The sequence below is a fragment of the Lissotriton vulgaris genome, chromosome 1_1 (assembly GCF_964263255.1).
Source record: "Lissotriton vulgaris chromosome 1_1, aLisVul1.2, whole genome shotgun sequence".
In the NCBI taxonomy this organism is placed as follows: domain Eukaryota; kingdom Metazoa; phylum Chordata; class Amphibia; order Caudata; family Salamandridae; genus Lissotriton; species Lissotriton vulgaris.
Genome location: NC_141685.1, coordinates 2,030,075,183 through 2,030,102,072, shown reverse-complemented (window position 1 = coordinate 2,030,102,072; position 26,890 = coordinate 2,030,075,183). Strand labels below are relative to the sequence as shown.

General features: G+C 39.4%; 1 protein-coding gene across 2 annotated transcripts in view; it reads left to right on the top strand.

Moving 5' to 3' along the window:
• Positions 1-26,890, top strand: part of IRAG2 (inositol 1,4,5-triphosphate receptor associated 2) — a 1,414,859-nt gene that overhangs the window by 762,659 nt on the left and 625,310 nt on the right. For both annotated transcript variants that reach the window (XM_086920312.1, XM_086920307.1), the window contains exons 17-18: positions 12,250-12,364; positions 12,716-12,878. In XM_086920312.1, coding sequence (XP_086776438.1) covers positions 12,250-12,364; positions 12,716-12,878 — 278 coding nt within the window. The remainder of the gene's footprint in view (positions 1-12,249; positions 12,365-12,715; positions 12,879-26,890) is intronic.

The window sequence follows — 26,890 nt, the reverse complement described above, 5'->3', positions numbered from 1 at the left end:
GTTACTGGTTAGATGCGGAGTCTTGCTCCTGGTAAGAAGAATTTCAACCGAATGGAGCCACTGCTTTTAAGCAACCTGGCAAAGATTTTGCAACAGGGTCCAAAACAGCTGAGAAATAAGCAATTGGTTTCCTCAGTTTTCCATGTCTCTGGATCAGGACTGACAGTGCACAACCTTCCCTTTCACTGTAGTACAACTCAAACTCTTTTTCATAGTCTGGCATACCCAAAGCTGGAGCTTCACATAAGCTTCTTTTTAACTGTTCAAAAGCTTCCAATTCAATTTTTGACAATCTGATTGGATCTTTTATGTCTGCCTTTGTCAGTCTTTGCAGTGGTTTTGCAATTACCGAAAATCCACTAATCCACTGACGACAGTATTCAATCATAACCAGAAACATTCTGACCTGTCTTTGTGTTGTCGGGGGCTGTATTGCTCGAATGATTTTAATTCTTTCAATAGTCACTTGTCTGATTCCTTTTGCAATTCTGTGACCAAGATATTTTACTTCTTGTTTACAAAACTGCAATTTTGCAGGTGACACTTTATGTCCTTCATCTGCCAATCGATTTAAAAGAGTAATGGTGTCAATTACACAGTTTTCTCGTGTCTTTGCTGCCACGAGCAAGTCATCAATATACTGAACCAATGTTGAATTTCCAGGTAAAATCAGATCTTCCAGGGATTTCTTTAATAACTGATTAAATATAGATGGACTCTCAGTATACCCCTGTGGGATACGACACCATGCTAAAATGCGATTCTGGAACCTAAATGCAAAAATTTGTTGGCTCTCTGGATGCAGTGGAACTGTAAAGAAGGCATTACATAGGTCAATGACCGTATACCATTCTGCATCATGCGGAATCTGATAAAGAATTACCGCAGGGTTTGGAACAATTGGGCAACATGGAACAACAATCTGGTTAATTTTCCTTAAATCCTTAACAATTCTGTATGTTCCGTTTGGCTTTTTGATACCCATAATCGATGAATTACATGGGCTGCTCTCAATTTCTTTTAGTACACCTTGACTTATGAATTTTTCAATCACTGGAATGACACCTTCTATTGTCTCAGCTTTCATTTTATATTGAGGAACATTCGGAAAATCTATTCCTTGTTTTACAGTAATTTTTACTGGATCTACATTTTTCATAAGACCCCTATCATTTCCAATGAGGTGCCAAATTCCTGGTTTGACTGGCTTTTTGAGTTCTTCTGGCAAATTATCTTTATCAAAGACAGGAAATAATAATTTACTTTCCTCTTCGACCATTAACATTGTCAATTTGTAAAGACCATCTACTTCTGATGTTTGTAACTCAATGCCATTTGGTGAGCAATATATCTTGCAATTCATCTTGCACAATATATTATGACCCAACAGATTTACTGGACTACTGTCACAAACTAGAAACCTGTGTTTATCTTTCAAGTTACCAATTTCAACTTTTACAGGTTCTGTCAGATTTGTTTTAATTTGCTGATTTGCTACACCTACAACTTGGATGGACTCACCAGAGAGAGGAAGGTTTTCAATTTCTGTTGATCTAACAGTAGAACGGGTAGCACCAGTGTCCACAAGAAAAGTGATATCTACATCATTCACTTTACCATTAACAAATGGACCAGCCTGATCTACCTCAAGAGTGGGTCCAAGCACACACTCTTCTTGCTCTCTCAGGCACCGTCATGAGTAATCTTCCGATGAATCACTCTCTTCCTTATTTTTCAACCAAAACTGCTGAGAAGCATTTGACATACTCATTTTTGACACATTATTTACCTGATTACCTCCACAGAAACCTGTTTCTGGTGTAAACCTTTGAGCATTTACACTGTTTGAAAATGGTGCTTGTGGAATCTGGCTCTGCTGAATTTGGCTCTGCTGTATCTGGCTCTGCTGATTCGCTACCTGTCGCTGCTGACTAAACTCGTTTAACTGCTGCTGTAGCTGTTGCTGCTGATTTAACTCACTCTGCATCTGTGAATTCAATGAGGTATTTTTAAAATTTCTGGGAGGGTTTTTACACTCGCCCTTCCAGTGTCCAATTTCGCCGCAATTAAAACATGGGAGCTTCTGTTTTAGCTCTTCAACATTTACATTAAATTTAGGTTCATTATTAAAATTATTCTTAAATTTGCCTTGATTCTGTTGCACATTTTTATTTTCAAAAGCCATCTGCTGTTGCTCAGCTACTTTCACTTGTGCCCACATTGCCTTTTCTTTAAGGTTTTTCTGCTTGGCATCTATTTCATCACTGCAATATTTTGCCTTTCTCAGGATGTCATCAACGGAAAGTGATTGCCAACACACAATTCCATTTTTAATCATCTCACCAATTTTAGGTCCCAGGCCGTAGACGAATCTGTAAATAAAGTGGCTCATGTTCTTTTCACTTAATTTATAATAGCCACTATACTGTTTAAATACTAACAGCAACCTTTCATAAAATGAATGTACTGATTCTTTTGGCTCTTGATTTGTTCTGTCAATTTTAACCCAGTCTACTTCTTTCGGGGGAATTTTTCCTTTCAGCCAATAAATTACTTTATTGTACATTTCCATAACCTCTTTCGATGGAGTACCTGTAATTGTGTCTCAGGCAGGTTCTTCTTTTGGCCAACCCACAGAAATTTTGCATTCTGTCCAAAGATCTGATGGGACAACAATGTCAAAGAATCCATCCAGATCAATCCACAGAACTTTTGACACCTTAATAAATCTATCTACCTGTCGATACCATTCAACAGGCTTTTCTCTCAGCCGAGGAAAATCGTTGGTAAACAACAGAATATCCTGTCTTGACCAAGGGACATGCACATGTCCTCCACCTGCTATTTCCCTCATTGGAAATTCTGAAACAGTTTCACTTCTGACCCTTTTGTCTTGTTCTTTATTCTTCGACCATTTTATTCTCCATTTGCCTAATTCACCTAATATTTTGAGGAAAACTATCAATTCTTTAATATGGTTTATTCTTCCAGCAATATTGAGATTATCAATATCTTTTTCAGAAAAATCCACTCTATAATGTTTCTGCAAGTGTTTCTGTTTGCTCAAATGAATTTCTAATTCAGCAGCCATTTCTTCCTGTTGCTCATACCTGTTTTTCGCTTTCCACTGGATACTCTTACAAATAAAAAGAAGTTCATCATCCTGATACAATTTCAAACTGTCAGTACCAATCGTGCCAATAATTAATTCTTCCAAATCAGCTTTTAACTTTGCAACATCAAGCTTTTTAATTTCAGGAGCTTCTGGAGACAATGCATTTTGTGTTAATCTATTCTATTTAGGCTTCTTTCTGAAGAACCTGGATCTGATTCTGCAACAGATGGTGTCTGAGAACCTGTTAAACTTCGATTTAAAGTTAAATTTGGCATCATAGATTTTTCTCTGTGAATTTCTGAAAGTTCCGAATAGAATTTTTCAGCCACTTTTTGAATTTCTGCATTTAATGGAACTGTCATGGCAGAATGTCTATTTTCTCCCTGATCAAAAACTGGTACTACAGGACCAGTAGTTACTGGTACTGTCACTGCTTCCATGCTTTTTGTTAATTGTTGAATTAAATCTTCCTTTGCTTTATTGTAACTGGAAATTTCTGGCATATCAGCAAGAGTCCTTTCCTGATTTCTTTGAAAAATATTTCTGTTCTGGAATTCTATTTTCTCTGGGTGTACTAGAATTATTTATTGACCCTACTCTTTCAGGTAATTTTAACAATCTGGGTGAACCCTCATTAGCTTCCCTAGGAGGTGCACTTGGAGAAGTTCCTGTAGAAACTCTCGGGGTGGATTGAGAATCTACTTGATAAGGTGGCGGTTTGCGTTTAGTAGAATAAATATCCTCTAAAATTGCATCATCTAATTCCACAAGTCCACTTTTCTGTTGAACTTTCTTTTGACCTGGATCTTTAGTGATCATTATTCTCACTGGATACAGACCATCATACATGTCTGCTTTTCTCCAGCGTCCCATTTTGTCCTCATGTGTTTCTCTATTTAGAATCTGCCTTGAATTTCTAGGTGCTGAACATTTGCTTTCACGTTAAAGTTCAATCTTCTCAACTTCCCATTCAACTAGAGCTTCAAATTGTGTCGGTCTAGGCTTGGGCACAAGATCCATCATTTTTTCTCTCAGGTTTTTTAAAATCTTTCATATTAAATGACCCATCTTCTGGCCATGCTAATACACCATCGTTCTGTGTATAATGCATCCAATTTTCAAACCAAATAACAGTATGATAACCATATTCACCTTCCATATAGGCTGCGGGTGTTTTGTACTTATGAAGTAATTTTCCACCACGCGTTTCAATTTTCTTGTCTGGTGTAAATAAATTCTTCATTTTCTGAAACCATGAAGGCTTCGTTTTCTCTTTATCATACCAATAACTAATGTTTTAAATCAAAATCGCTTATTCCGAAACGTTCTAAATGTTTCCTTGGTGTTCCGCTACTTCAGCCAATCTGTGCGCAAAAGACACCAACAAGCCAATCAGGTTAAGCTACGTTATGTTGTTATTGGGGGTATTTTTATAGCGCGCAGCTACTCCGAAGAGTGTCCCGGCGCTTTAAGATCCTCAGTGGTACCGAAAAAAGCGAGCTACGTCACCATCTTGCTCAACCAATAGAAATACAGTATTCAGAACTGATCAATCTGGTATCAGCTCGTCACTGTCACGTGAACCAATCAGTGCGCTTTCTGTGACGTATGTTGGCCAATCACAGCGCGGACCGAAATGACGTACACTGCTGTTGCAGCTTCACTGTGTGATACTCCGTAAACTCACCCCTCCTTCACAAAATCTTTTCACAGCGCCATTTTAAACAATGCTTTTCCAATGAATTTCAATTAGTAACTACAAACAAACAAACCACTTGTCTGTTTCACTATACAAAGCAATAGTTTTACAAACATTCAGAATTCTTCTCGCATAAAATAGACAACGCTATTTTTATACTATCATTCACACATTCAAACGGAAAACCCTGATCTCACACACACGAAATCTTGGCAGGACTTTAACCAACCACAGAAATCGTCAAACGTTAATAAGAATAGACGACGCCATCTTACCCTTCACTCGAGCTCGAATAATTCTATTACTCTTTTCACAAAAAGTTTTAAAACTGGCTCACCAGGTCCCTATGCTTAATGCTACAATTTCATAGACGATCCTCACTATTACATTTAACCAGTCACATCTAAGGTCCCTAAACTTGTGTTGTACGCCATAACACTTTGCGATATATTCTATACCACAATTTTGAAACCGAACAAATGCACTGTGTAACTCTTCTAGTCACACTACCCTTTGCCGGCAAACAACCAGGAAATTTTCACACTGCAGGAAAAATCCTTTCGACTACATACAACAAATGAACAAACTGAACATGTTTTAGACATGCATCCTATGTATTACATGTAACATGTCAGTTACCATAGCAACCGAACTCTGCTACCAGAGAATTGATCCAGCGCCACTATAGAAATTCTGTCTCAATAAACACCAAACTCTACCTAATACTCACCATACTATTCAAAACAAAGGCCCATATAACTGAGACCGTAAATCGGGCAATTGAATCATGTGGCCTAATTAATCACACTATCCAACAAATTATGTACATTATATACAACTGCAGTATAACATTTCATTCATAGATATTTAAGAATCATTTAATTAGACCACAATGGCCTATGGATTAACTGATGGTAACGACTAAATTTATCAAGACCAGCTTGACGTTTTAAGTCTTTTATTTTTAAAGTTTCAGTTTCAATCTCTTTATTAGTTCATTTATTAATAGCAAACATTTTTATTTGATCAGTATCAACCATTAGTTTATTGGCACAAAAGTCTGGCATTTCAAAATTGCTCAAAATTAATCAATTAAAATAAATATTAACCCTAATTCCCTAAATTAAGCTTTCTGACCTGTAAAGAAAAAGACATTCAGAAATGCATTTAATATTCTTACGTGTCCAAGGAAAATCAGACAGCACTTCGCCCTCAGGAACAGTCAGCCCCACTCCCCTCAATGAGCCAGGTTTTATACCTTTCAAACTCACTAATCGAACTAAAAAGTAATATTTCGAGAGTCGTTCAGCAACCTGATTGGTTGCTAACCGTCAGGCCATCGAGAAGCCACCGCTTCAAAATACCATAACGTCACTTGTCATTGTTCTTTGACATGGAGCGACACCGGCTTCCGAAGGATTGATACAATAACCAAAGTCAGTTCACAGTTTCCTCCATAGCTCGGCCAAACCATCTCTTGCCACTTCATTAGCCTTGGAGTAATATCTTTTCAGAGCACATTACGCACAAATGTCTTTGTTTGAGCTTCAGTTTATTTCAGAGAAAAGTTTCTGTGAAAAAGTTTCAACATGGCTGTGCTTGGCTCCTCTGTCAGGCTAACCAACATTTTCCAGAACCAGGCCTCAAGCCTTTCTCTTGGGCTAGTATTCAAACAAACACAAAAGAATAATTAATACTAGAAAAGAAAGTCATTCTGTTACCCAACCTCTATTACTAACGTTAACCCATTAGTATAAGTCACCTAGCAGAAGCACAAGAAAAGCAGCACATTTATACTCTACCATTCTTCATAATGTCCAGCAGGATTCTTCATATATCTGAAAAAGATAAAACAGACACAACATAGACAAAAGCACACATTAAATGAGCACATGCCATTATTAAGTCAGCTGCATTAATGTTTGACAAAGACAATAGGACAAACAAAACAACATTAGTTATGTATTTAAAAAAATACTTGCAAATGCAACATGAGCACAATAATATTAGTCCCGCGTGTAATGCAATGTAGAATTTTAATCTAGATTGATTTAGTACAACAAATCGTGCAATAACTCATTAATAAATTAATTCATGTTACAAGAGATTTAACTTCACGAGCCAGAATAAAATTATTTCTGAAGCTCGCTCCATCAAGATCATCTGGTGAAAACTTCCACTGAGACACCTAAAGATAGGAGTGGTACCTTAGAAGCATCTTGGTGTTTGCCACCACTGTTGGGCCATCATCCATGTGGTAACTGTGTAGCTTGTCCCTTTTACTGAGAAAACCACCACATTCCACATGGAGATTGCACACATACACTGGGATCATTTTCAAATTGTAATACACACAATGTCGTGTATTGCATATGGTGTCCCCGTGGGCTCCCCTACATTGGGCAGACACAAGAGCCAATAAAAGCCAGGATAGGACAACACCGCAGCCGGATTAGGAAATTGGTTATGACTGCGCCCCTGGTAGTACACTACAAAGGAAAAAACCATACGACATATCAAATTAGGTGGCAAGTAATTGACACTGCAAACGTACCAGAAAGAGGTGGCGATATTGCCCAAACCTTACAACGTAGGGAATGTCACTGGATAGAGAAAATAAATTTGATTAGCCTTGGCCTCAACTCTGCTGACGATTGGAGAGGTTTTGTGTCTAACCTTGCTCTGTGAACAATTATGATTATTTAATTTTGCAAATGGGTTGAGATCACCCCTATCATCGGCATGAAATCATCTCGAGTCATGATTTAATGATTTTGTAATGGTCACTACCCACTTGGTGGTTGTTCAATGTTCATGTAAATTGAATTACTACACTGAGCTCGATATACACTCATGATCAACTATTCTATGTACTATCTGTTCGAGTATGCCATAATTTATGAATGTGCCTTATCAAAATAATCTTGCACATCTTTATACTATCGCAAACAGTATGGTGTACACATACTAGAATAGCGAGAATGTCTGCATAATTTTGTTTGTCAACATAATGTAAATGTTTAAATAACTCGGTTTGTTTTATTGCCTTTAACATGTAAACGAGTGCTCCTTGGATTTACATTCATTGTTATGTATTAATGATTCACATGTGTAACGGAAATACAGGAACCTGTATCTATAACATCATTGGTGGAAGTGTTGTGCAACAACTTCATTGTCCACACCACTCCGACTTGCTAACATGATCTCCATTCACGTTCCCCATGCATCGGCAATCTACAGCGCAACCTAACGCGGATCGAGTGTTCTTAACTCTCCTCGCCGGGTCTGCGCAAAAAAACTTGCGTTTCATTCTACTAAACGTGAGCATGCCAGTACGGGTTGCACCAGATCTACATTCAAACTCTGGGCAACGCCACTGTGCGCTATGGTCTAAAATTCAGGTATTACTAAATCCTTAGTGCTACCCCGTACCTATATTCTTACTCTCAAATTATTGAGACGAAACTAATGAGGCCCCTGTCCTGTCTTTCAGCCATCATCCTATGGACCATTAGGTGGTAAGGCAGTGACGATTCGGTCACTCACCACCGCTTATTCTCGCTCGCTACAAGCGCAAGTTTTACTTGACCACTACAGTGGTAAGTATACCAAGATAGCGTTAATATCGTGTTCAAAACATGTCAAATGTAATTCTTCTTAACACGTGCAATGATTGATTGTTTCTTCCTTTTTTCATACATGACCATAGTACCCGGCTGGGACAACTGTAAGTCAATCCGATTATTTACCACACATGGGTTACCACTATTCAAGATTAAGGTACACGTTTTTCCAGAGAACCCTCTGTACACATGTTTATTCTAACACATACTACATTTACTGACCACATGTCCTTAAATCACTTGTAGATGTCCCCATTTGTCCTGACGAGACCCCCATCCCCACGGGTCGAAACGCCGTCGATGCAATAGGAATTGAACCACAAGAACAGTGCCTATGATTACGGATAGGCACTGTGCTACTATTGCCTGTATCATTGACTGGTCATTTTCCTTCCTTCCTTGTACATAATCCCTGAAGAAACCACTGTATTTATGCACTCACTGTCTAATTGATACTTATTGTTTCTCGTAAACACTTGGGACACTTTGCACTTTGTCTTTGCATTACTATGTGTATTAATAGGTGTAAATAATTATCTATGCAACCATTGTTTTAAAAATACAAAAACCTTGATGAAAAATTCGAAACACTGGCCATTGTCTCTCTCTTGCTCCATCCCCTATATACTCTCCACCTCTATGAATTGCGATTATCCTATATATTAATTTTGGATTCATGAGATACCTGGTGGGGCCCGTTGCCCAGACAGTGATAGTCTGGGATGAAGGGTGTAGTGGCATCTGTAAGGGTGAAAAGAATGGACTTGCTCCAGTTTATTTGGACTCCAGACAGACATCCGAATCACACCACCTCCCTGGTCATGGGGGTATCGTTTTCCTGTGGATTGCAGATGGAAAGTGTGGCTTTGTCCGCATACATGGAGACGACTAGAGCGCGGGCTGTAAAGCCAATACCCCTTTGGATGTGTGGTGTTGGAGCCTGGCAGCGATGGCTTCCATGGCAATGGTGAACAGCATAGGGTAGACAAGATACCCCTGCCTAGTGCCTCTCATGATGGAAATTGTCTAAGTAATCTGTCCCTTTATTCTAATGTGATCAGTAGGGAGAGTATATAAGAGCTGTATTTTGCGCACAAAGTCCGGCCTAAAGCCCAGGCGTGGGAGGAGATGGAAAAGGAAAGGCCACTCAAAGGTATCGAAAGCCACTAAAGGGCATAGAAAGCCTTAGTGGCGTCTAAGAGTGCCGCTACGGCCGGGAGGGAAGGATTAATCTGGTGGGTCAAGGCTGATTTGCATATGGCCATTTCTGAACTGGGGTGGTGTGGAGTTCAAAAAAACGATGGGTTTAGGCCCAGATCTCTGTACTGGGGTGAATGTATGACATTTTTCTACATTCTGTCCATCAATTGTTTTTGCATTTGTCACCCCCGAGTGGGATGGGTATGCTCAGACGTGAGTCCCATGCTCTCCACACCACTGGAGTCAAGCTATCCTGGCTGAAGACGGCTGATAGCCAGAAACCGGTCCTAGGATGCTTGATTCCTGTCCAGGAAAGACATGACTTGGCAGTTCGGGTTGGACTGTTTCCACGAGGCGCAGGGTAAAGGCGGATTTGCACATGGCCATGTCTGAACTGGGGTGGTGTGGAGTGCAAAAAAACGATGGATTTATGCCTAGATCTCTGTACTGTGGTGAATGTATGACATTGTTCTGCAATCTGTCCATGAATTGTTGTTTTTGCATTTGTACGGCTAAAATGGTCCAGAGGTTGTGGGATGTGGCGCGTCCAGGAATTAAACCAGATTGGCTTGGGCGTGCAATCGGGCATGAGAGGGAGAAGGCATGTGGCCAACAATTTAGCGTAGATTTTATTGTCAGTATTTGAGGGACAGAGGGAGGTAGGAATCATAGTTTGGGGGATTTGTCAGGCTTTAAAAGAATTGTGATCAGGGCCTTACGGAAAGATGGGGGGGGGGAAAGCACCCAGCTCGAGCGAGTCATTATACATAGGTGCCAAGTGTGGGACCAGGAGGGGCGCAAAGTGCCTGTAGCAGGCCGGGGAGAGGCCGTCAGAACCAGGAGCTTTGTGCCCGGGGAGCCACGCAATAACGGCAGAGATCTCCTCCTGAGTAAAGGGCTCATCCAGGTATTCCCGGTGACTGTTGCTCAGCCAGAGGAGTTCGATAGTCTTGAAATATTGATTGAGGACCTCTAGAGGGGGTACCTCACCAGCGGAATAGAACTGTGAGTAAAAGGTGGAGAATTGGGTAACGATCTCTGTGGGGGGAGGTTGTTCTATCGGAAGCCGCGTCCTGCAAGACGGTGATATAAGAGGAGGCATGTGGAGGTTAGCAAGGGATTTCCGGGGTGGTCGCCCTCGTCGTGACAGGCTCTTGCCTCCCTGCCCAAGTATGCGAGCTCTCTGTCTGCCTCATCGTGGAAATCAGTGATTTTGCTTCTAATCTGTGCCAAGGTGTCTGGGTTTGGGTCCTGGGACTGTTGGAAGTCTAGGGTCTCCATCTCTTTCACCAGACATGTCAAGGTGCCCCAAAAATAGATCGCAACACCCCGGACTGCGTAGAGAGCACTGTCCCCGGATCACAACCTTAAAGCCTTCCCAGAGTTTTGAGGGAGATTCCACTGAACAGACCTTGTGTTCGAAATAGTGAACAATGGCAATGTGGATCTCCTCGCGGAAAGCTGTGTTGCATAACGCTTTAGGGGGCAGTCGCCAAGCAAACATGTGTTGCGGTGTGAGTGGGATTTGCAAACTCAGTCGCACTGGAGCATGGTCGTAGAGTGTGCGGGCCATGTGATCAACGGATGTGACCCATGCAGAGGCATCGCAAGTAGTGATCCAGAGGTCCAGCCGAGACCAGCATCCCCGCAAACCTGTTACACATGTGCCCTCGCGCCTCTCTGGGTAAACCTGACACCATGCTTTTAGTAGGGAGTTATCGGACATCATGGAGTGTAGGAGTGCAGTGGCACTGGGGTGCAAGGTACGATGTCCGGAGTGGTCGAGCGATGATGAGGGTGCAATATTGAAATCACTTCACCCAAGGAGAGGCGCTGGTCCAAGAGAGGAGATGAACTGCCAGACTTGTATGAAAACATCAGAGTTGTCGGGGTTTGGGTCATAGATTGCCGCTAGGATTAAGGGCTGAGTAAAGAGGGAGTAGATGATATAAAGAATAGCTCAGATATATGCCACATATAGCATGTTCGCATTGGTTTGTTTTTTTAAAGAATTCTGTGCGCTTCCTAACACTGCATCTCTTGTTGAAGTACAAGCCACAAAACGTTATATTCTATTTTCGCAAACTTCTGGAGTAGGTTTGAAATTGTTGCATTATTTTGCATGAAATTTTAATTGTCATGTTTTAGAAGTTAATTTATTGGCACTACCTATTTTTTACTATTGTCCGATTGTTTGCAACTGGGAGAATAACGTTTGTGACTTTTTCTTTTTTAAAGTCTACAGCGAATACTCATGCTAGCTAGTTTCGTGCAAAATGCAAACTTGGGGCATGGTTTTGTCTAGCTCCCCTTGTATTGTGGTGATCGGGTATATTTCTGGTGTCCTCCGCACTGTGCTCACAACAAAAAAGATGTTTAACTAACTTTTTTCACACAATGCGCTATCTGCAGACTCGAGCGGTGTCCGCTCCGTGCTTTGGTTCGAGTCACGTGAGGCACTTTGCTCTCAGTGTGGTTTTCTGCTGCCTGGCAGTGTCATGTCCGTTACTGAGGAACTGTCTGTGGGTGTTTCCTCGGGGCACCCGAACGCTGCTTATATCTAGATGCATTTACATATGGTTTACGCACTTCACACTTGCTTGCTCTAGGGCGCATGACCTGGAGTCGCAGAAGCAGCTTCGTGAAGAAGAGGTGGAAAAGGCCGAAAAACTTGGACAGCAACTAGAAGAAGCTGCCCACCAGCTGAACGACGCCAGGAAGCTGGTATGTTCATCTCTGTATGCTGCCTATGAAAACTGTATACAATGAAATACTTACCCGGTGGCAGGGGACGTGGTGCGTGTTATGAGTGACAGCTTGTTAACGTTGTGTTTCCTGTGAGGTTTGCGTTGGTAAATCTTCTGGGCAGAGGTGTAACTTTCTATCATTTGATCAAGTGTTGGAAACTAAAGTCCAAGCGTGAAATAGCAGAAGTTGGTTCGTATTTCTCCTTTTCCACGAAAGAGCGTGCGTGCGTGCCTGCCGGTGGTGGGTTCTGTCCAGGGAGGGCCTCGTTCGTGTCTTGGTGGTTGGGTGACATTGACAGGACGCTGAACATGTGCGGATGTGTTTTAGGTCCTCGACGGGGAGACCGCTCTTCGCTCTGCCCGCAGTGATGTCGAATCTGTGCACAGGAAGTTGGAGGAAGCCGTCTTGACGCAGCGAGCCCTGCAGGCTATAAATAGCACGTTATCCGACACTTGTCGCGAGCTGGAGGACAAGACAAAAGAACAGCGAGGTGAGTTGTGTCCCCCCGTTCACTGTCATGATACGTCATGATAGATACGACAGTACATTAACCTGTCCAGGGTTAATTTAATATTAAGCGTGAGAGGAAAAAAAATCACCACACAGCACAATGTGTAATGACTTTGTCTATTTTTTTTTAAACAAAACACACATTATTTTCATTCTTTACTAAAGTAACCAAATAAATATTAAAACAAAGCCGAGGCATACCATGTGACAAGTAACGGGTGGCACATAGAGAAATCAGGGATTTAACCAAAAACGACATATTCCAGTAAGATTAATGCTACCGTCAGACCTCCTGGTTTGAATCCGTAAGACGTCTCACGGCCACCTTGTAAGGGGAGGAGCTGATCGTTTCAGAAGCATCAAGTCAACCCCAAGTCCGCCAAATCTTTTGTCCGGTTATCGCCTATCTGTCCTGGTCCGTTTTATCCGCCACTACTGCCCTTTGCTGCTTGTCGCTTAGCTAAACATTTTGTAGCAGCCTTTGTGATGGAAGCCATCTACCACTATGTTTGTCTGTCAGGCAGACAGACACTCCATAATATGGAGGAGTCTGAGCGTGTTTTGAGTGAGATGGGCTGTGCTTAGTTGTCGCTACCCACAACACCGCACATTCAAAACAGACTACCCGACTGGCTTCTTGTACGATCTGTGAAGTAATTAGAGTCTGAATTATTAGGACGATTGTAATGTATGTCTTGCACAAATAACTTTGCGATCTATGTGTGCTTCTTGTTTATAATCTGATTGCTGGGTTTTGTACATCTGTCTCTACCTGTTATGTTATGTGCATTTTATCTCAATTACTGGAATAGTTTTATGCTTGAATAGACACGTTTTAGAGATTGTTAAAAGGGTGACTGTACTGATTGTTATGCACAAGTCACTTTATTATGGTCTTTTTTGAGGTTGCACATTGTTCCTTTGGTCGTATCACTATGCATATTTGCGCTAAGATTATTGGATGAATATCCTACTTGTCAATTTAGCTGTTTTTGTTTTTAACCTGTTATCCTGCCTTATGAATTATACTATTCTGTTCGAATGAATTGTATTCTTTTACGTTAATTAAACGAATAGAGATTGCCTGTCACTAATTTTTGTTTTTCTAGAAGTTCAGTATCGCAAATGTATATCTTATTTCCATTTTTTAGTTTGGGCATAACATCTAACGTTCATTATGCATTGACCAGTGCTGGAAGCCCACCCCTGGCCACCTGCAGTTTAGCGACTATTTCTTCTCACGTCCTGCACTGTCGGAACCAGAACGAGGTCATGTAAAGTAAACCCGTCCCCTCAGGATAGTCTGAGGAGTGTTCAAGGTCTACCTTGTGTAATTTACCGCGGGTCGAATAGGTTCCATGCTTTATAATTGCATTGAACCAGTTCGAGCCTGGTCTTACTCCGTATCACTGTAATTGCGTACACCCCTTTTCCCACTTCCGGCCTGTCAGCTGGGCTGAACATTCCACATTCTGTTTTCCTTTCAGGCCTGCCAGATTTAGGATCTTATCTCCCCCCTGGGCTCCATATAATCCGGACATTGGTCCTCCCTTTTTTGCTTGTTTTAGCATTTCCACCAAGGTTTCAATTTCCCTCTGTCCTCCAGGAAAGTGATATATTGCACTTCAGCTGTTTTTTAGGTCGAGGACCTAAAGGCTGCGCTTGCGTAGTCTGGGGTCGGAGATTTAATGTCCCTTAGTAGCGCTTTGGAACCCGCCTCCCTGCCCTGTCTCTCCTCCATTGGCTGGCTTCCTAAACGGAGGCCAGCCATTGGAGGAGAGATGTGTCCCTCCGATTTAACCCCGTCTTTTTCGGATTTGGGGGCGTAAGTTTTGCTGTTCTTTAGACAGTGATGTTGTCTGTCACTCACAAAAGCAAAACCACGCCCCCGAATCCGAAAAATTCGGAAGCTGGCGGGCGCCATTTTTTCTCGTCTGCAGTGAGGTGGGTATCGATCGTCTTATGCCGCAGGATCCTGCCGCCGCCTCTTCTACCCAGTCCCCCACCCTCCTGTCCCCTGGGCGCCCGGAGATCACTGCTGCAGCCGGCTCCGTTTGAAGGTAAGGCCAATGTTTGTTTTATACGTGCAGTTTCGTTGGGTCTTTTGTGTTTCCTATTTTCCATGTCTTTGTTCCCGTTGTATCCCGCCCCCTCCCGCTGTCCGTGTCTTGGTTCCCGTTGTATTTTTTGTAATGTATCAAGGGCCCCCTGGTGAGGATAAAGTACCTGGGTCAGGGAAAAAGTTCAAATACGAAGGTATCAACCCAGGTTAACTTTCAAAAGAAAGAACACTGGCTGTTTTTTAAGAATCAAATTATGCACAAACTATAACACAAACAGTAATACTGATATAAAACGGATTTTTAATTATTTTGATAAAGGATTTAAACACATATATCTTGTATACACGATATTTGATACAGTAAAAAAGATTTTTTTGTTAATAATCAGAAATAAAACTTTTTTTAAAAACATTCAAGAGGCAATATTGTTGTCCTATATGTAATTGGCGCGGCTGTAGTCTGTCAATGCGTTTCGACACGTCGTAGTGTCTTCCTCAGGACAAATGTATTTTGCAGCCAATTTTTCTAAAAAGAACAAGACATTTTCAGTTCTTGTCACATTTGATAAAAAAGTGTTATAGTGCATATTTATATTCGATTTACTTATAACAGAGAGACTTTTGTTTGAGTTTCAGATAGTCTTTCTCTTAAAAAACAATTATTTTAAATTATAGCCAAGTGTTTCATTTGTACAATAATTTATCCACTGTCGATGTCTGAGAAAAGAAAGAGAGCGCAGTCCTGACAAATCTAGGAGCACAAATCCTATGGTGAATTTATGACATTGGTAAGAGAATATAGATTTCCTCATCAGAATATTTCTATACTTTTAATAGAAGTTATTGAACATACATTTAGTCGATAGATAACACATGGTTACATTTCTATTTTGCAACATATTTAAAACCAAATGATCTTATTTTCAAATTTTCACATTTTACTTAATTAAAAAAAGGGGGGAATAAAGAAGAAAGTGAAAAAAAGCATGAAAGTGTTAAAGATGCAAAACCATACTTTTTTCCTTATATCTGGTGTATCTCGCAAGGCTGGGTTACTTATAAAGTTGTATGTTTCCTAATATCTTTTATCAATTCATTGTCTTTCTACATTGGTAAATTTAATTAATTGGAGTAGCCTGTTTATTTTCTGTAGCTACACTCTGTATTTTTTCATCAGAATTCTGGAGTAAAGAGAACTCACCAAATTATACGATGAGCCCAAAATCGCCAGAAATTCTGTGACTTTTGTGCTTTCTGGTTGAAGCAGTCAGTCTCAATTTCAGCTAGCCTGAACAGATCATAGGGAAAAAACAAGCCTTTGATTGCTTACTGTTCAATCAACATTAGTCTTACATCTTTTTCCTTATTAATCTCCTGATCGCAATTTTTCCTTATATAGTATAGTTTGATAAGTATCATGTTTTACCTGGTGCGGCTTTTTGTTGGGGGCTTTAGATCTTCACAAAAATATACGAAGAGTGAGGCACCTTTAACAGTTTTGTTTCGGCATGTGAAATCTAAGGGAACAAGACAAAGTATTTCTAACTATTCTATCTAGTAGAGTTCGATTCCTAATTTGCATATTCACGATGTGTTATTTGCATATTGTCGCGTTATCTTTCTCTGCAGATTTCACTGCTCACTTCTCACTCTCCATCTCTGAATTTTGTAACCTTTATTTTCCTTAAAAGCCAGTGCTCTATTGTGAAAGATATAATAAAACATAGAATTACGATCTAATGCGGCATCTTTGGATTGAGTTTAACAGACTTATTCTCTAACTCCTTACCGCCTCGAAAATTCTATTCACTGCGAAGCGGTGCAATTTGTAATTAACGAAGAAACAACTCCGGACGCCCCAGCTGCTATGGATACTCTCTCTTTCTCCCTAAGAGAGAGGAAACTTCAATCAACATTCTTTTCGTTTAAAATTATCTTGTCTAACCCATTTCATGTGGGGAGGCAGAGCGTCTTCATACCTTTTAGTGTTATGGACGGTGATATTTCAAAAGACGCTTCGCTCATGCTTGATTTCAACGGTATGGTTGAGTCTTTCTTCTCGCGTATCGCTATCTGAGCGTCGGGTTGCAGAGACGTACCCAGGGCAGAGATTACAAAAATCTAAAGGAGTACGACAGCAGCGAATAGACATTGTATTACAATGTAAAAAGGACATTTTTATAGGAGACGAAAGAGAGAAAATAAGTATTATATTATTCTCTCTTGGTCTAAAGATCATTCGGCGTTCCCCTTGTCTCTGTGCGCTTACCTGAGAGGTTTCTTCTGCTTTAGTATTCCTACTGCGTACTTGCTGATTTAAAAATTGAAGGGGTTTGTGAACCGCTTTTCTATTGGTATTTATACTCAATCATTGTGATGTCATCTATTCCAAGTCTTGCCCCTATTTAAAGGCATAGGGACTTTATAGTCGGCCTATTTCTTTGTATTGTGTTCGAATTACAGACAAGGAAATGTTCATTATTTACAAAACCCATAAAGGATTTATTTCATTATACTCGTCTAATATTATTCAGTTTTTATTTCGAATCAGTCTGTTGCTTTATTTTTTGGAAATTCTGAAATCCTGTCTGTAGTATAAATCAGGATATCCTGTCATAAGGATCAGTTTTATAATATGGCATTCTCCCAGGGCAAATCCTGGTTCAAACCATGTTCAAATGTGCCAAGAGTGAAGATCCAGTATACTTCTCTTTTTTTCCTTATTCTGTCACCTCCTTTATTGTTTGATGTGTGTATCTTTTCTAAAATCCGCCACCTTAATTCCTCAGGGGAGTGTCTATATTCTACAAAATGGTTTACAAGTGGGGCTGTCAGCTTCCTTGTCTTTATTGCTGATCTGTGTTCAGTCAAACGCGTTTTTATGGCTCTTGCTGTTTCCCCTACATATCCCAAATTGCAGGGGCATGTAATTAGATAGACAATATTTTGTGTGTTGCATGTCCATAATTCTTTCGCCTGGATATTGCTGTCATTAAAAGTCAGTTTCTCCAGTGAGAATGCTGTTGCATGATTGGCAGGAGCCGCAACAAGAGGTACCTTTTACTGCATTAGTACTTTCAAATGATCTTTGTAAGAAAGGCGGAATCAATGTTTTTTTGGAGAACCGAGAACGGACAATTTGGTCCTTCAGATTCTTATTTCGCTATTCTACAAGTAAAACAGGCAATAACTGGTCTGCCCGGGCCAATAATCTGGGGGGGAGATTTTAATCTTTTGCAAAACCCGCAATTGGACTCGATTAAGAAAGATCGTCGTCAGAATAAACCCCAAGTTGCTTTAGCAGTCCAAAGTTGTAAAATAGATCTTGATCTTATTGACCACTGGCGAAAGTTAAATCCTATCAAGCGCGAGTATTCATGCCACTCAGCAAAATACAATTCAGCGTCAAGGTTAGATTTTTTTCTGTCATCCCATGATTTAGTATTATACAATTATGCCCATCTACCTAATGCTTTCTCAGACCATGCAGCTCTTTGTATGGAGGTCAATCTGGGGAATCATGAAACTAGATCTAAAAGTAGATGGTTTTTTAATAAACTCAATCTTCTTGACCAACAATCGTGCACAGATATTAATGAAAGGATTGAGCACTTTTTTATACAGAATAGAGGTTCAGCCCCATTAAATATAATCTGGGATGCTTTTAAAGCAACTCTTCGTGGAATAATTACATCTAAAGAAATCCCTAAGCTGAGGGCAAAAAGGGAGGAGAAAATCAAACTCCAAACTGAACTCTCACAGGCAGCCCAAGAGCATTTTAGGGTCAGATCTAAGATCTCTGGTCATAAACTTAACGTGGCAAAATGCAAAATGAAGAACTTTTATTATGAATTAGGCGAGACAAATAGCAACCTATATGCACAAAAAATATATGAAGAGAGTGAATATACAGGAAAGCTTCTGGCCTGGCAATCTAAAGAAAAGCAGGTTCACAATAGAATAGATCAGCTATCAGATCCTATTACTAAAATACAAGTTAAGACCACCACCTCTATTGGCGATCTGTTTTTAAAACACTATGAGCGAATTTATCAAGTATCTGAAGGGGCTATATTTGACTCTACCTTGGAAATTTTTTTAGAACAACTTGAAATACCTAAATTAGATCCTGAGGGCATTAATTATCTTACTCAAGACTTCACATTATTGGAATTAGAGGAAGTGATAGTCTTTCCCCAATGGTAAGGCCAACGGTGAGGATGGCCTTCCCATCGAATTTTTTAAAAGATTTGAGGGAACACTACGCAAAGAACTTCTGAAATTAGTTAATAACTTACTCCAAGGTGGTCCCCCACCAGATTCCTTCCATATAGCGGTGGTGGTCAGTATTTTAAAAAAAAAAAAGAATAAGGAAAATATAAATTCATACCGCCCGATTAGCCTTCTGAATACAGATTATAACATTTTTACAAAACTTTTAGCAAACCGATTAAACAAAATAATAGGATCCCTGGTAGCTCACGATCAGTGCGGTTTCATCGCAGGCAGACACCTTCATTCCAACACTACATTTTTATTGGAGGCACTAGATTATTTTAAAACTAATAAGGTGAAGGCTCAAATTTTGTTTTTAGATGCAGAGAAAGCCTTCGATCTAGTCTCTTGGGATTGCCTGTTTGCAATTTTACGTAGTTTTAATTTCCCGAATGTTTTTATTTTTCTCTTACGACAATTGTATGTGAATTCTAGGGCACAAATTATCATTAATAATACAAATATTGGGTCCTGTAACGTCACTAGAGGTACGCGACAGGGATGTCCCCTGTCGCCAATTTTATTTGCATTATTTATCGAACCTCTTGCAATCGCCATCAGGAATATTAAAGCTGACACAGCCCCAATATTAGGAATGACAAATATAAAACTGTATGCAGATGATATTTCCCTTTTTATAGATTCTAAACCCTCTAGTCAACGGAGGATTTTAAAAATCTTCTCTGATTTTCAAAAGCTGGGGGGTTATAAAATTAATGTAAACAGAACGGAAATTATTCTGGTGAACTGCACTATAGACACTTTAGCTCCGGAATTCAGGCGGATATATAACACAAATCCCAAAAGAGATCTTGGAATATTTGTATCAGATAGCCTAGACGACCTTTTTGCACTAAATTTTTTACCTTTATTAAAAAAGGTGGGCTCACTTTTAGACCGGTGGAATTTGTTACCCCTGTCTATTACAGGACGGGCATCGCTAATTCGTATGTCGGTATTACCCCTCTTTAATTTCCTTTTTTGTGCAATTCCCTGCGCAATCCAGGCCTCTTATTTTAAAAAAAGTAGAAGCGCTGATTTCTTCTTTCCTATGGGCAAAAAAATCTCCCAGACTTGCACTGAGCACTTTGTATTTATCATCTACACAAGGAGGGTTGTCCCTCCCAAATATTAGAGAATATTATTTTGCGTCTTTTGCACATTATAGCCACAGGTTTTCTGTTTTAGATTTTCACGAGACGGATGATTTTTTTATCAAAAGGATGCTGCTGGAATTGAAAATTTATGACCCTGTAAGAATCACTAAAGATCCAAAAAAAGTACGCTATAAATCCCTGCAGTGGATCTTTAAGGTGAAAACTCTGTTTTTTAAGTTCTATGGATTACCTAATTTTAGCAGCAAGACAAATTTAATGAATTTTAGCTTGGGAGACGCTGGATGTATGGACAAATATATATTAACTATTTGGAAGGAGAATGGCTTCGAGAAAATCGAAGACTTCCTCTTGGGTAACAGATGGCAATCCTGGGATGAAATCAATAGTCAGTTAATCCATTCGCACTGCATGCTGAACTGGTCCTTCTTCAGGATAAATCCAAAATTTAGAGAACTCACTATAGGAAATCTATTCATGAAAGAAAATATTTCCACTATCCTTAACAACAAAACCCAAAGAAAATGAATATCTGGATTAAAACACTAAGAGAAGGTAAAGATCAGGACCTCTACAGCAAGATTACTGAAAGATGGAAAAAGAAGGAAGATATTACAATTAATCAACAGGTATGGGACAAAATAAATAAGTTTAATAAAACCATTTTTCGAGGAGCAAATTTTAAACGCATGCAATTCTTTAACAAATGGTTGATATATAGAACTCCGTCCTTTTTGCATAATATCTTCCCCCAAATAGCTGACAAATGTTTCCGTTGTGAAGGAAAAGGCACGTGGAAACACATGGTTTGGGAATGCCCCAAAATCCAGGTATTATCGAAGGAAATAGAAAAATATCTCTCAATTGTCCTTAAAACCTATATTGTCCTGGATAAATTGACTTCCGTCCTAGGTTGCTCTTCTATTCACACCCAACACGATGAGTCCCTTTTTATAGCTTCTTTAATAGCTAAATCCCTTATATTACAGTCCTGGAAAACAGACCTTGTCCCATCTTTCCAAGCATGGAAGATAAAATTACTCCTAATCCAGGATAGGGAAAGAAAATACGCTTTAAGATCAGGGGCTCTGAAAAAATATGATAAATTTTGGAGTGGTTTTGATCCTTAAATTTGCCTTACTGCTATGTAATCGGATTTAAAATTGGTTTATTGAGTTCGTTATGCATATGCACGATGCACTTTACAAATCTAGCTATGAAAAATTTAATGGAGAAATCTTACAGGGAGTTTAAAGTTCCTACATTATTTTAATTCTAACAAAATCTTTTGATTATTAGTGAAAGTCTGTTGCCTGTTTGCTTTAACACAATTTTGCACTTTATAATTTAAATGTTATAACTAAAAACTGTATGGTTGTTTTCAATATTCTTTTCTTCAAGACTGTATTAATTGGATTTCAAATATGTTATGTCTCTTGTACTGTACTGTATTGTTATATATGAACTCTCAATTAAAAAAATAAAATAAAATAAAAAAAAAGATTCTTATTTCGCGAGTGTGCGTACATTGGTTTCTCTAGTTTTTGTTGATTATTATTTAGGTTCAGCAAGTGCCAATTTGAATTGATTATTTGTCTGACAGTTGAGTCCAGGGTCGAATGTTTGGTTATACAGACCAATTTAGGGTCTGTTTTTTGTTTTTGTGAATTAAGGAGTGCATCTCCGTCATTTTCTTTATTAAATAAGAAGGAATTTGAATTTCTAAATAGATCAGAGAAAAAGGTATCGTGCATATATGGACTACCGAAAATCCATAAAAATTAAGAAGATCCCCCCCTATCGCCCGATCGTATCGACAATAGGAACCCCCCTGGAAGCAATTTCAAAATATCTGGATAACATACTTCGCCCATACATTTCACTTTCACCATCATACATTAGAGACACAGGTGATATCATAAAGAAAATTGAAAATTTACACTTTAATGAACATAGGGACATCTTAGTGACTCTGGATATTGAGTCGCTATACAGCAATATTCCACAAACAGGAGCCATTGAAACAACAATGTGGTTTATTGACAAGCATCAGATTCCCTGCTCTAGCAACTTTATTAAGGAGTGCCTGACATTAGTAATGAAGGAAAACTTCTTGGAATTTGGGGAACATTTGTTCCTGCAAATAAAGGGAGTCAGTATGGGAGCCTCTATGGCTCCCTCAATAGCAAATATATATATGACTGCATTTGAAACCAAACACATCTTTAATGAGATGGCCCCCTTCTTCGAGTCTGTTTCCCATTGGTATCGATACATAGATGACATATTTTTTGTATGGACCAATGGGGAACAGACTCTAGAGGAATTCCTCCTATGGCTAAATGAAGCAGATGAGAATCTTCGGTTCACTGCTCATACCAGCAGAACAAAAGTAGAGATTTTAGACATTTACATCAGGAATAATGAAGGCCTCCTAGAAGTAGACCTATACACAAAACCTACCGCAAGGAATACTTTGTTACATTTTAAAAGTTACCATCCAAAATGCCAGAGAGATAGTATCCCTTTTTTCACAATTCTTAAGGGTCAGGCGCAATTGCACCAACCTGAGAGATTTTGATATCCAATCCGAAACTATGAAGAAAAAATTCCTCCAAAGAGGATATCCTCATCGCCTGGTCAGAGAGGCCTATAAAAGAGCCAGGTTCTATGACCGAGATGCACTCCTTAATTCACAAAAACAAAAAACAGACCCTAAATTGGTCTGTATAACCAAACATTCGACCCTGGACTCAACTGTCAGACAAATAATCAATTCAAATTGGCACTTGCTGAACCTAAATAATAATCAACAAAAAATAGAGAAACCAATGTACGCACACAGGCGAAATAAGAATCTGAAGGACCAAATTGTCCGTTCTCGGTTCTCCAAAAAAACATTGATTCTGCCTTTCTTACAAAGATCATTTGAAAGTACTAATGCAGTAAAAGGTACCTCTCGTTGCGGCTCCTGCCAATCGTGCAACAGCATTCTCACTGGAGAAACTATGACTTTTAATGACACCAATATCCAGGCGAAAGAATTATGGACATGCAACACACAAAATATTGTCTATCTAATTACATGCCCCTGCAATTTGGGGTATGTAGGGGAAACAGCAAGAGCCATAAAAACGCGTTCGACTGAACACAGATCTGCAATAAAGACAAGGAAGCTGACAGCCCCACTTGTAAACCATTTTGTAGAATATAGACACTCCCCTGAGGAATTAAGGTGGCGGATTTTAGAAAAGATACACACATCAAACAATAAAGGAGGTGACAGAATAAGGAAAAAAAGAGAAGTATACTGGATCTTCACTCTTGGCACATTTGAACATGGTTTGAACCAGGGTTTGCCCTGGGAGAATGCCATATTATAAAACTGATCCTTATGACAGGATATCCTGATTTATACTACAGACAGGATTTCAGAATTTCCAAAAAATAAAGCAACAGACTGATTCGAAATAAAATCTGAATAATATTAGACGAGTATAATGAAATAAATCCTTTATGGGTTTGTAAATAATGAACATATCCTTGTCTGTAATTCGAACACAATACAAAGAAATAGGTTGACTATAAAGTCCCTATGCCTTTAAATAGGGGCAAGACTTAGAATAGATGACATCACAATGATTGAGCATAAATACCAATAGAAAAGCGGTTCACAAACTCCTTCAATTTTTAAATCCGCAAGTACGCGGTAGGAATACTAAAGCAGAAGAAACCTTTCAGGTAAGCGCACAGAGACAAGGGGAACGCCAAATGATCTTTAGACAAAGAGAGAATAATATAATACTTATTTTCTCTCTTTCGTCTCCTATAAAAATGTCCTTTTTACATTGTAATACAATGTCTATTCGCTGCTGTCATACTCCTTTAGATTTTTGTAATCTCTGCCCTGGGTAAGTCTCTGCAACCCGACGCTCAGATAGCGATACGCGAGAAGAAAGACTCAACCATACCGTTGAAATCGGGCATGAGCGAAGTGTCTTTTGAAAAATCACCGTCCATAACACTAAAAGGTATGAAGACGCTCTGCCTCCCCACATGAAATGGGTTAGACAAGATAATTTTAAACGAAAAGAATGTTGATTGAAGTTTCCTCTCTCTTAGGGAGAAAGAGAGAGTATCCATAGCAGCTGGGGCGTCTGGAGTTGTTTCTTCGTTAATTCCAAATTGCACCGCTTCGCAGTGAATAGAATTTTCGAGGCGGTAAGAAGTCTGTTAAACTCAATCCAAAGATGCCGCATTAGATCGTAATTCTATGTTTTATTATATCTTTCACAATAGAGCACTGGCTTTTAAGGAAAATAAAGGTTACAAAATTCAGAGATGGAGAGTGAGAAGTGAGCAGTGAAATCTGCAGAGAAAGGTAACGCGACAATATGCAAATAACACATCGCGATTATGCAAATTAGGAATCGAACTCCACTAGATAGAATAGTTAGAAATACTTTGTCTTGTTCCCTTAGATTTCACATGCCGAAACAAAACTGTTAAAGGTGCCTCACTCTTCGTATATTTTTGTGAAGATTTAAAGCCCCCAACAAAAAGCCGCACCAGGTAAAACATGATACTTATCAAACTATACTATATAAGGAAAAATTGCGATCAGGAGATTAATAAGGAAAAAGATGTAAGACTAATGTTGATTGAACAGTAAGCAATCAAAGGCTTGTTTTTTTCCCTATGATCTGTTCAGGCTAGCTGAAATTGAGACTGACTGCTTCAACCAGAAAGCACAAAAGTCACAGAATTTCTGGCGATTTTGGGCTCATCGTATAATTTGGTGAGTTCTCTTTACTCAAGAATTCTGATGAAAAAATACAGAGAGTAGCTACAGAAAATAAACAGGCTACTCCAATTAATTAAATTTAACAATGTAGAAGGGCAATGAATTGATAAAAGATATTAGGAAACATACAACTTTATAAGTAACCCAGTCTTGCGAGATACACCAGATATAAGGAAAAAAGTATGGTTTTGCATCTTTAACACTTTCATGCTTTTTTCACTTGCTTCTTTATTCCCCCCCTTTTTTTAATTAAGTAAAATGTGAAAACTTGAAAATAAGATCATTTCGTTTTAAATATGTTGCAAAATAGAAATGTAACCATGTGTTATCTATCGACTAAATGTATGTTCAATAACTTCTATTAAAAGTATAGAAATATTCTGATGAGGAAATCTATATTCTCTTACCAATGTCATAAATTCACCATAGGATTTGTGCTCCTAGATTTGTCAGGACTGCGCTCTTTCTTTTCTCAGACATCGACAGTGGATAAATTATTGTACAAATGAAACACTTGGCTATAATTTAAAATAATTGTTTTTTAAGAGAAAGACTATCTGAAACTCAAACAAAAGTCTCTCTGTTATAAGTAAATCGAATATAAATATGCACTATAACACTTTTTTATCAAATGTGACAAGAACTAAAAATGTCTTGTTCTTTTTAGAAAAATTGGCTGCAAAATACATTTGTCCTGAGGAAGACACTACGACATGTCGAAACGCGTTGACAGACTACAGCCGCGCCAATTACATATAGGACAACAATATTGCCTCTTGAATGTTTTAAAAAAAGTTTTATTTCTGATTATTAACAAAAAAATCTTTTTCACTGTATCAAATATTGTGTATACAAGATATGTTTAAATCCTTTTTTATCAAAATAATTAAAAATCCGTTTTATATCAGTATTACTGTTTGTGTTATAGTTTGTGCATAATTTGATTCTTAAAAAATAGCCAGTGTTCTTCTTTTGAAAGTTAGCCTGGGTTGATACCTTCGTATTTGGTTCCCGTTGTATCCCGCCCCCCACCCGCTGTCAGTGTCTTTGTATCCCGCCCCCCTCCTGCTGTACCCGGATCGCCACCTGCGCCGCCATGACCCGCTGCCGCTCCACCACCAGCAGGCAGTTAGCACACTGACAGTCCCGCCAGCGCAGGAGCGCTTGTGCCCCTTCAGGCAGGACACCACCTCCGTCAGCTTCCTCTGCTCCCCGCAGCCCTTGTCGGTTCCCATCGGAGTACCCTGTGCCGGGGGCGAAACCCCGGCGGTACCTCCTCCTCTTCGTCGTCTTCCTCCTCCTTTCGTATTACTTCTCCCCAGTGCTTTAAATGGAAAATAAAAAGTGCAGGTACTCATCAGATTGAGTTAGGGGGCATGGCAAGGGGATAGGACTAGAGGCGGGACTAAGGGCAGTGCAAATGAAAAACATTTAGAAGGCACAATAATTTTGTGGGGTGCAAATGATGACAAATTGCTTAAATTTTTAATGTATTGTTGGTGCCCTTGCATGTATTACGTTGTACTAGTTAACAGACTGCTGAAAGGTACCTGTATATTAACACCATCGCTGCTTATGGTTTTCCCCTCTTGTGCTGGGTCCCGAGTTATTCCATTGTTCATGACGAGCTCAGCTCGTCATGAGCACAGCTCAACCATGCCTCATGACGAGCTGAGCTAGTCATGAGCATCGAAGGGGTTAAACAAAACATTAAAAGGTGCAGAGACTTGTTTTAC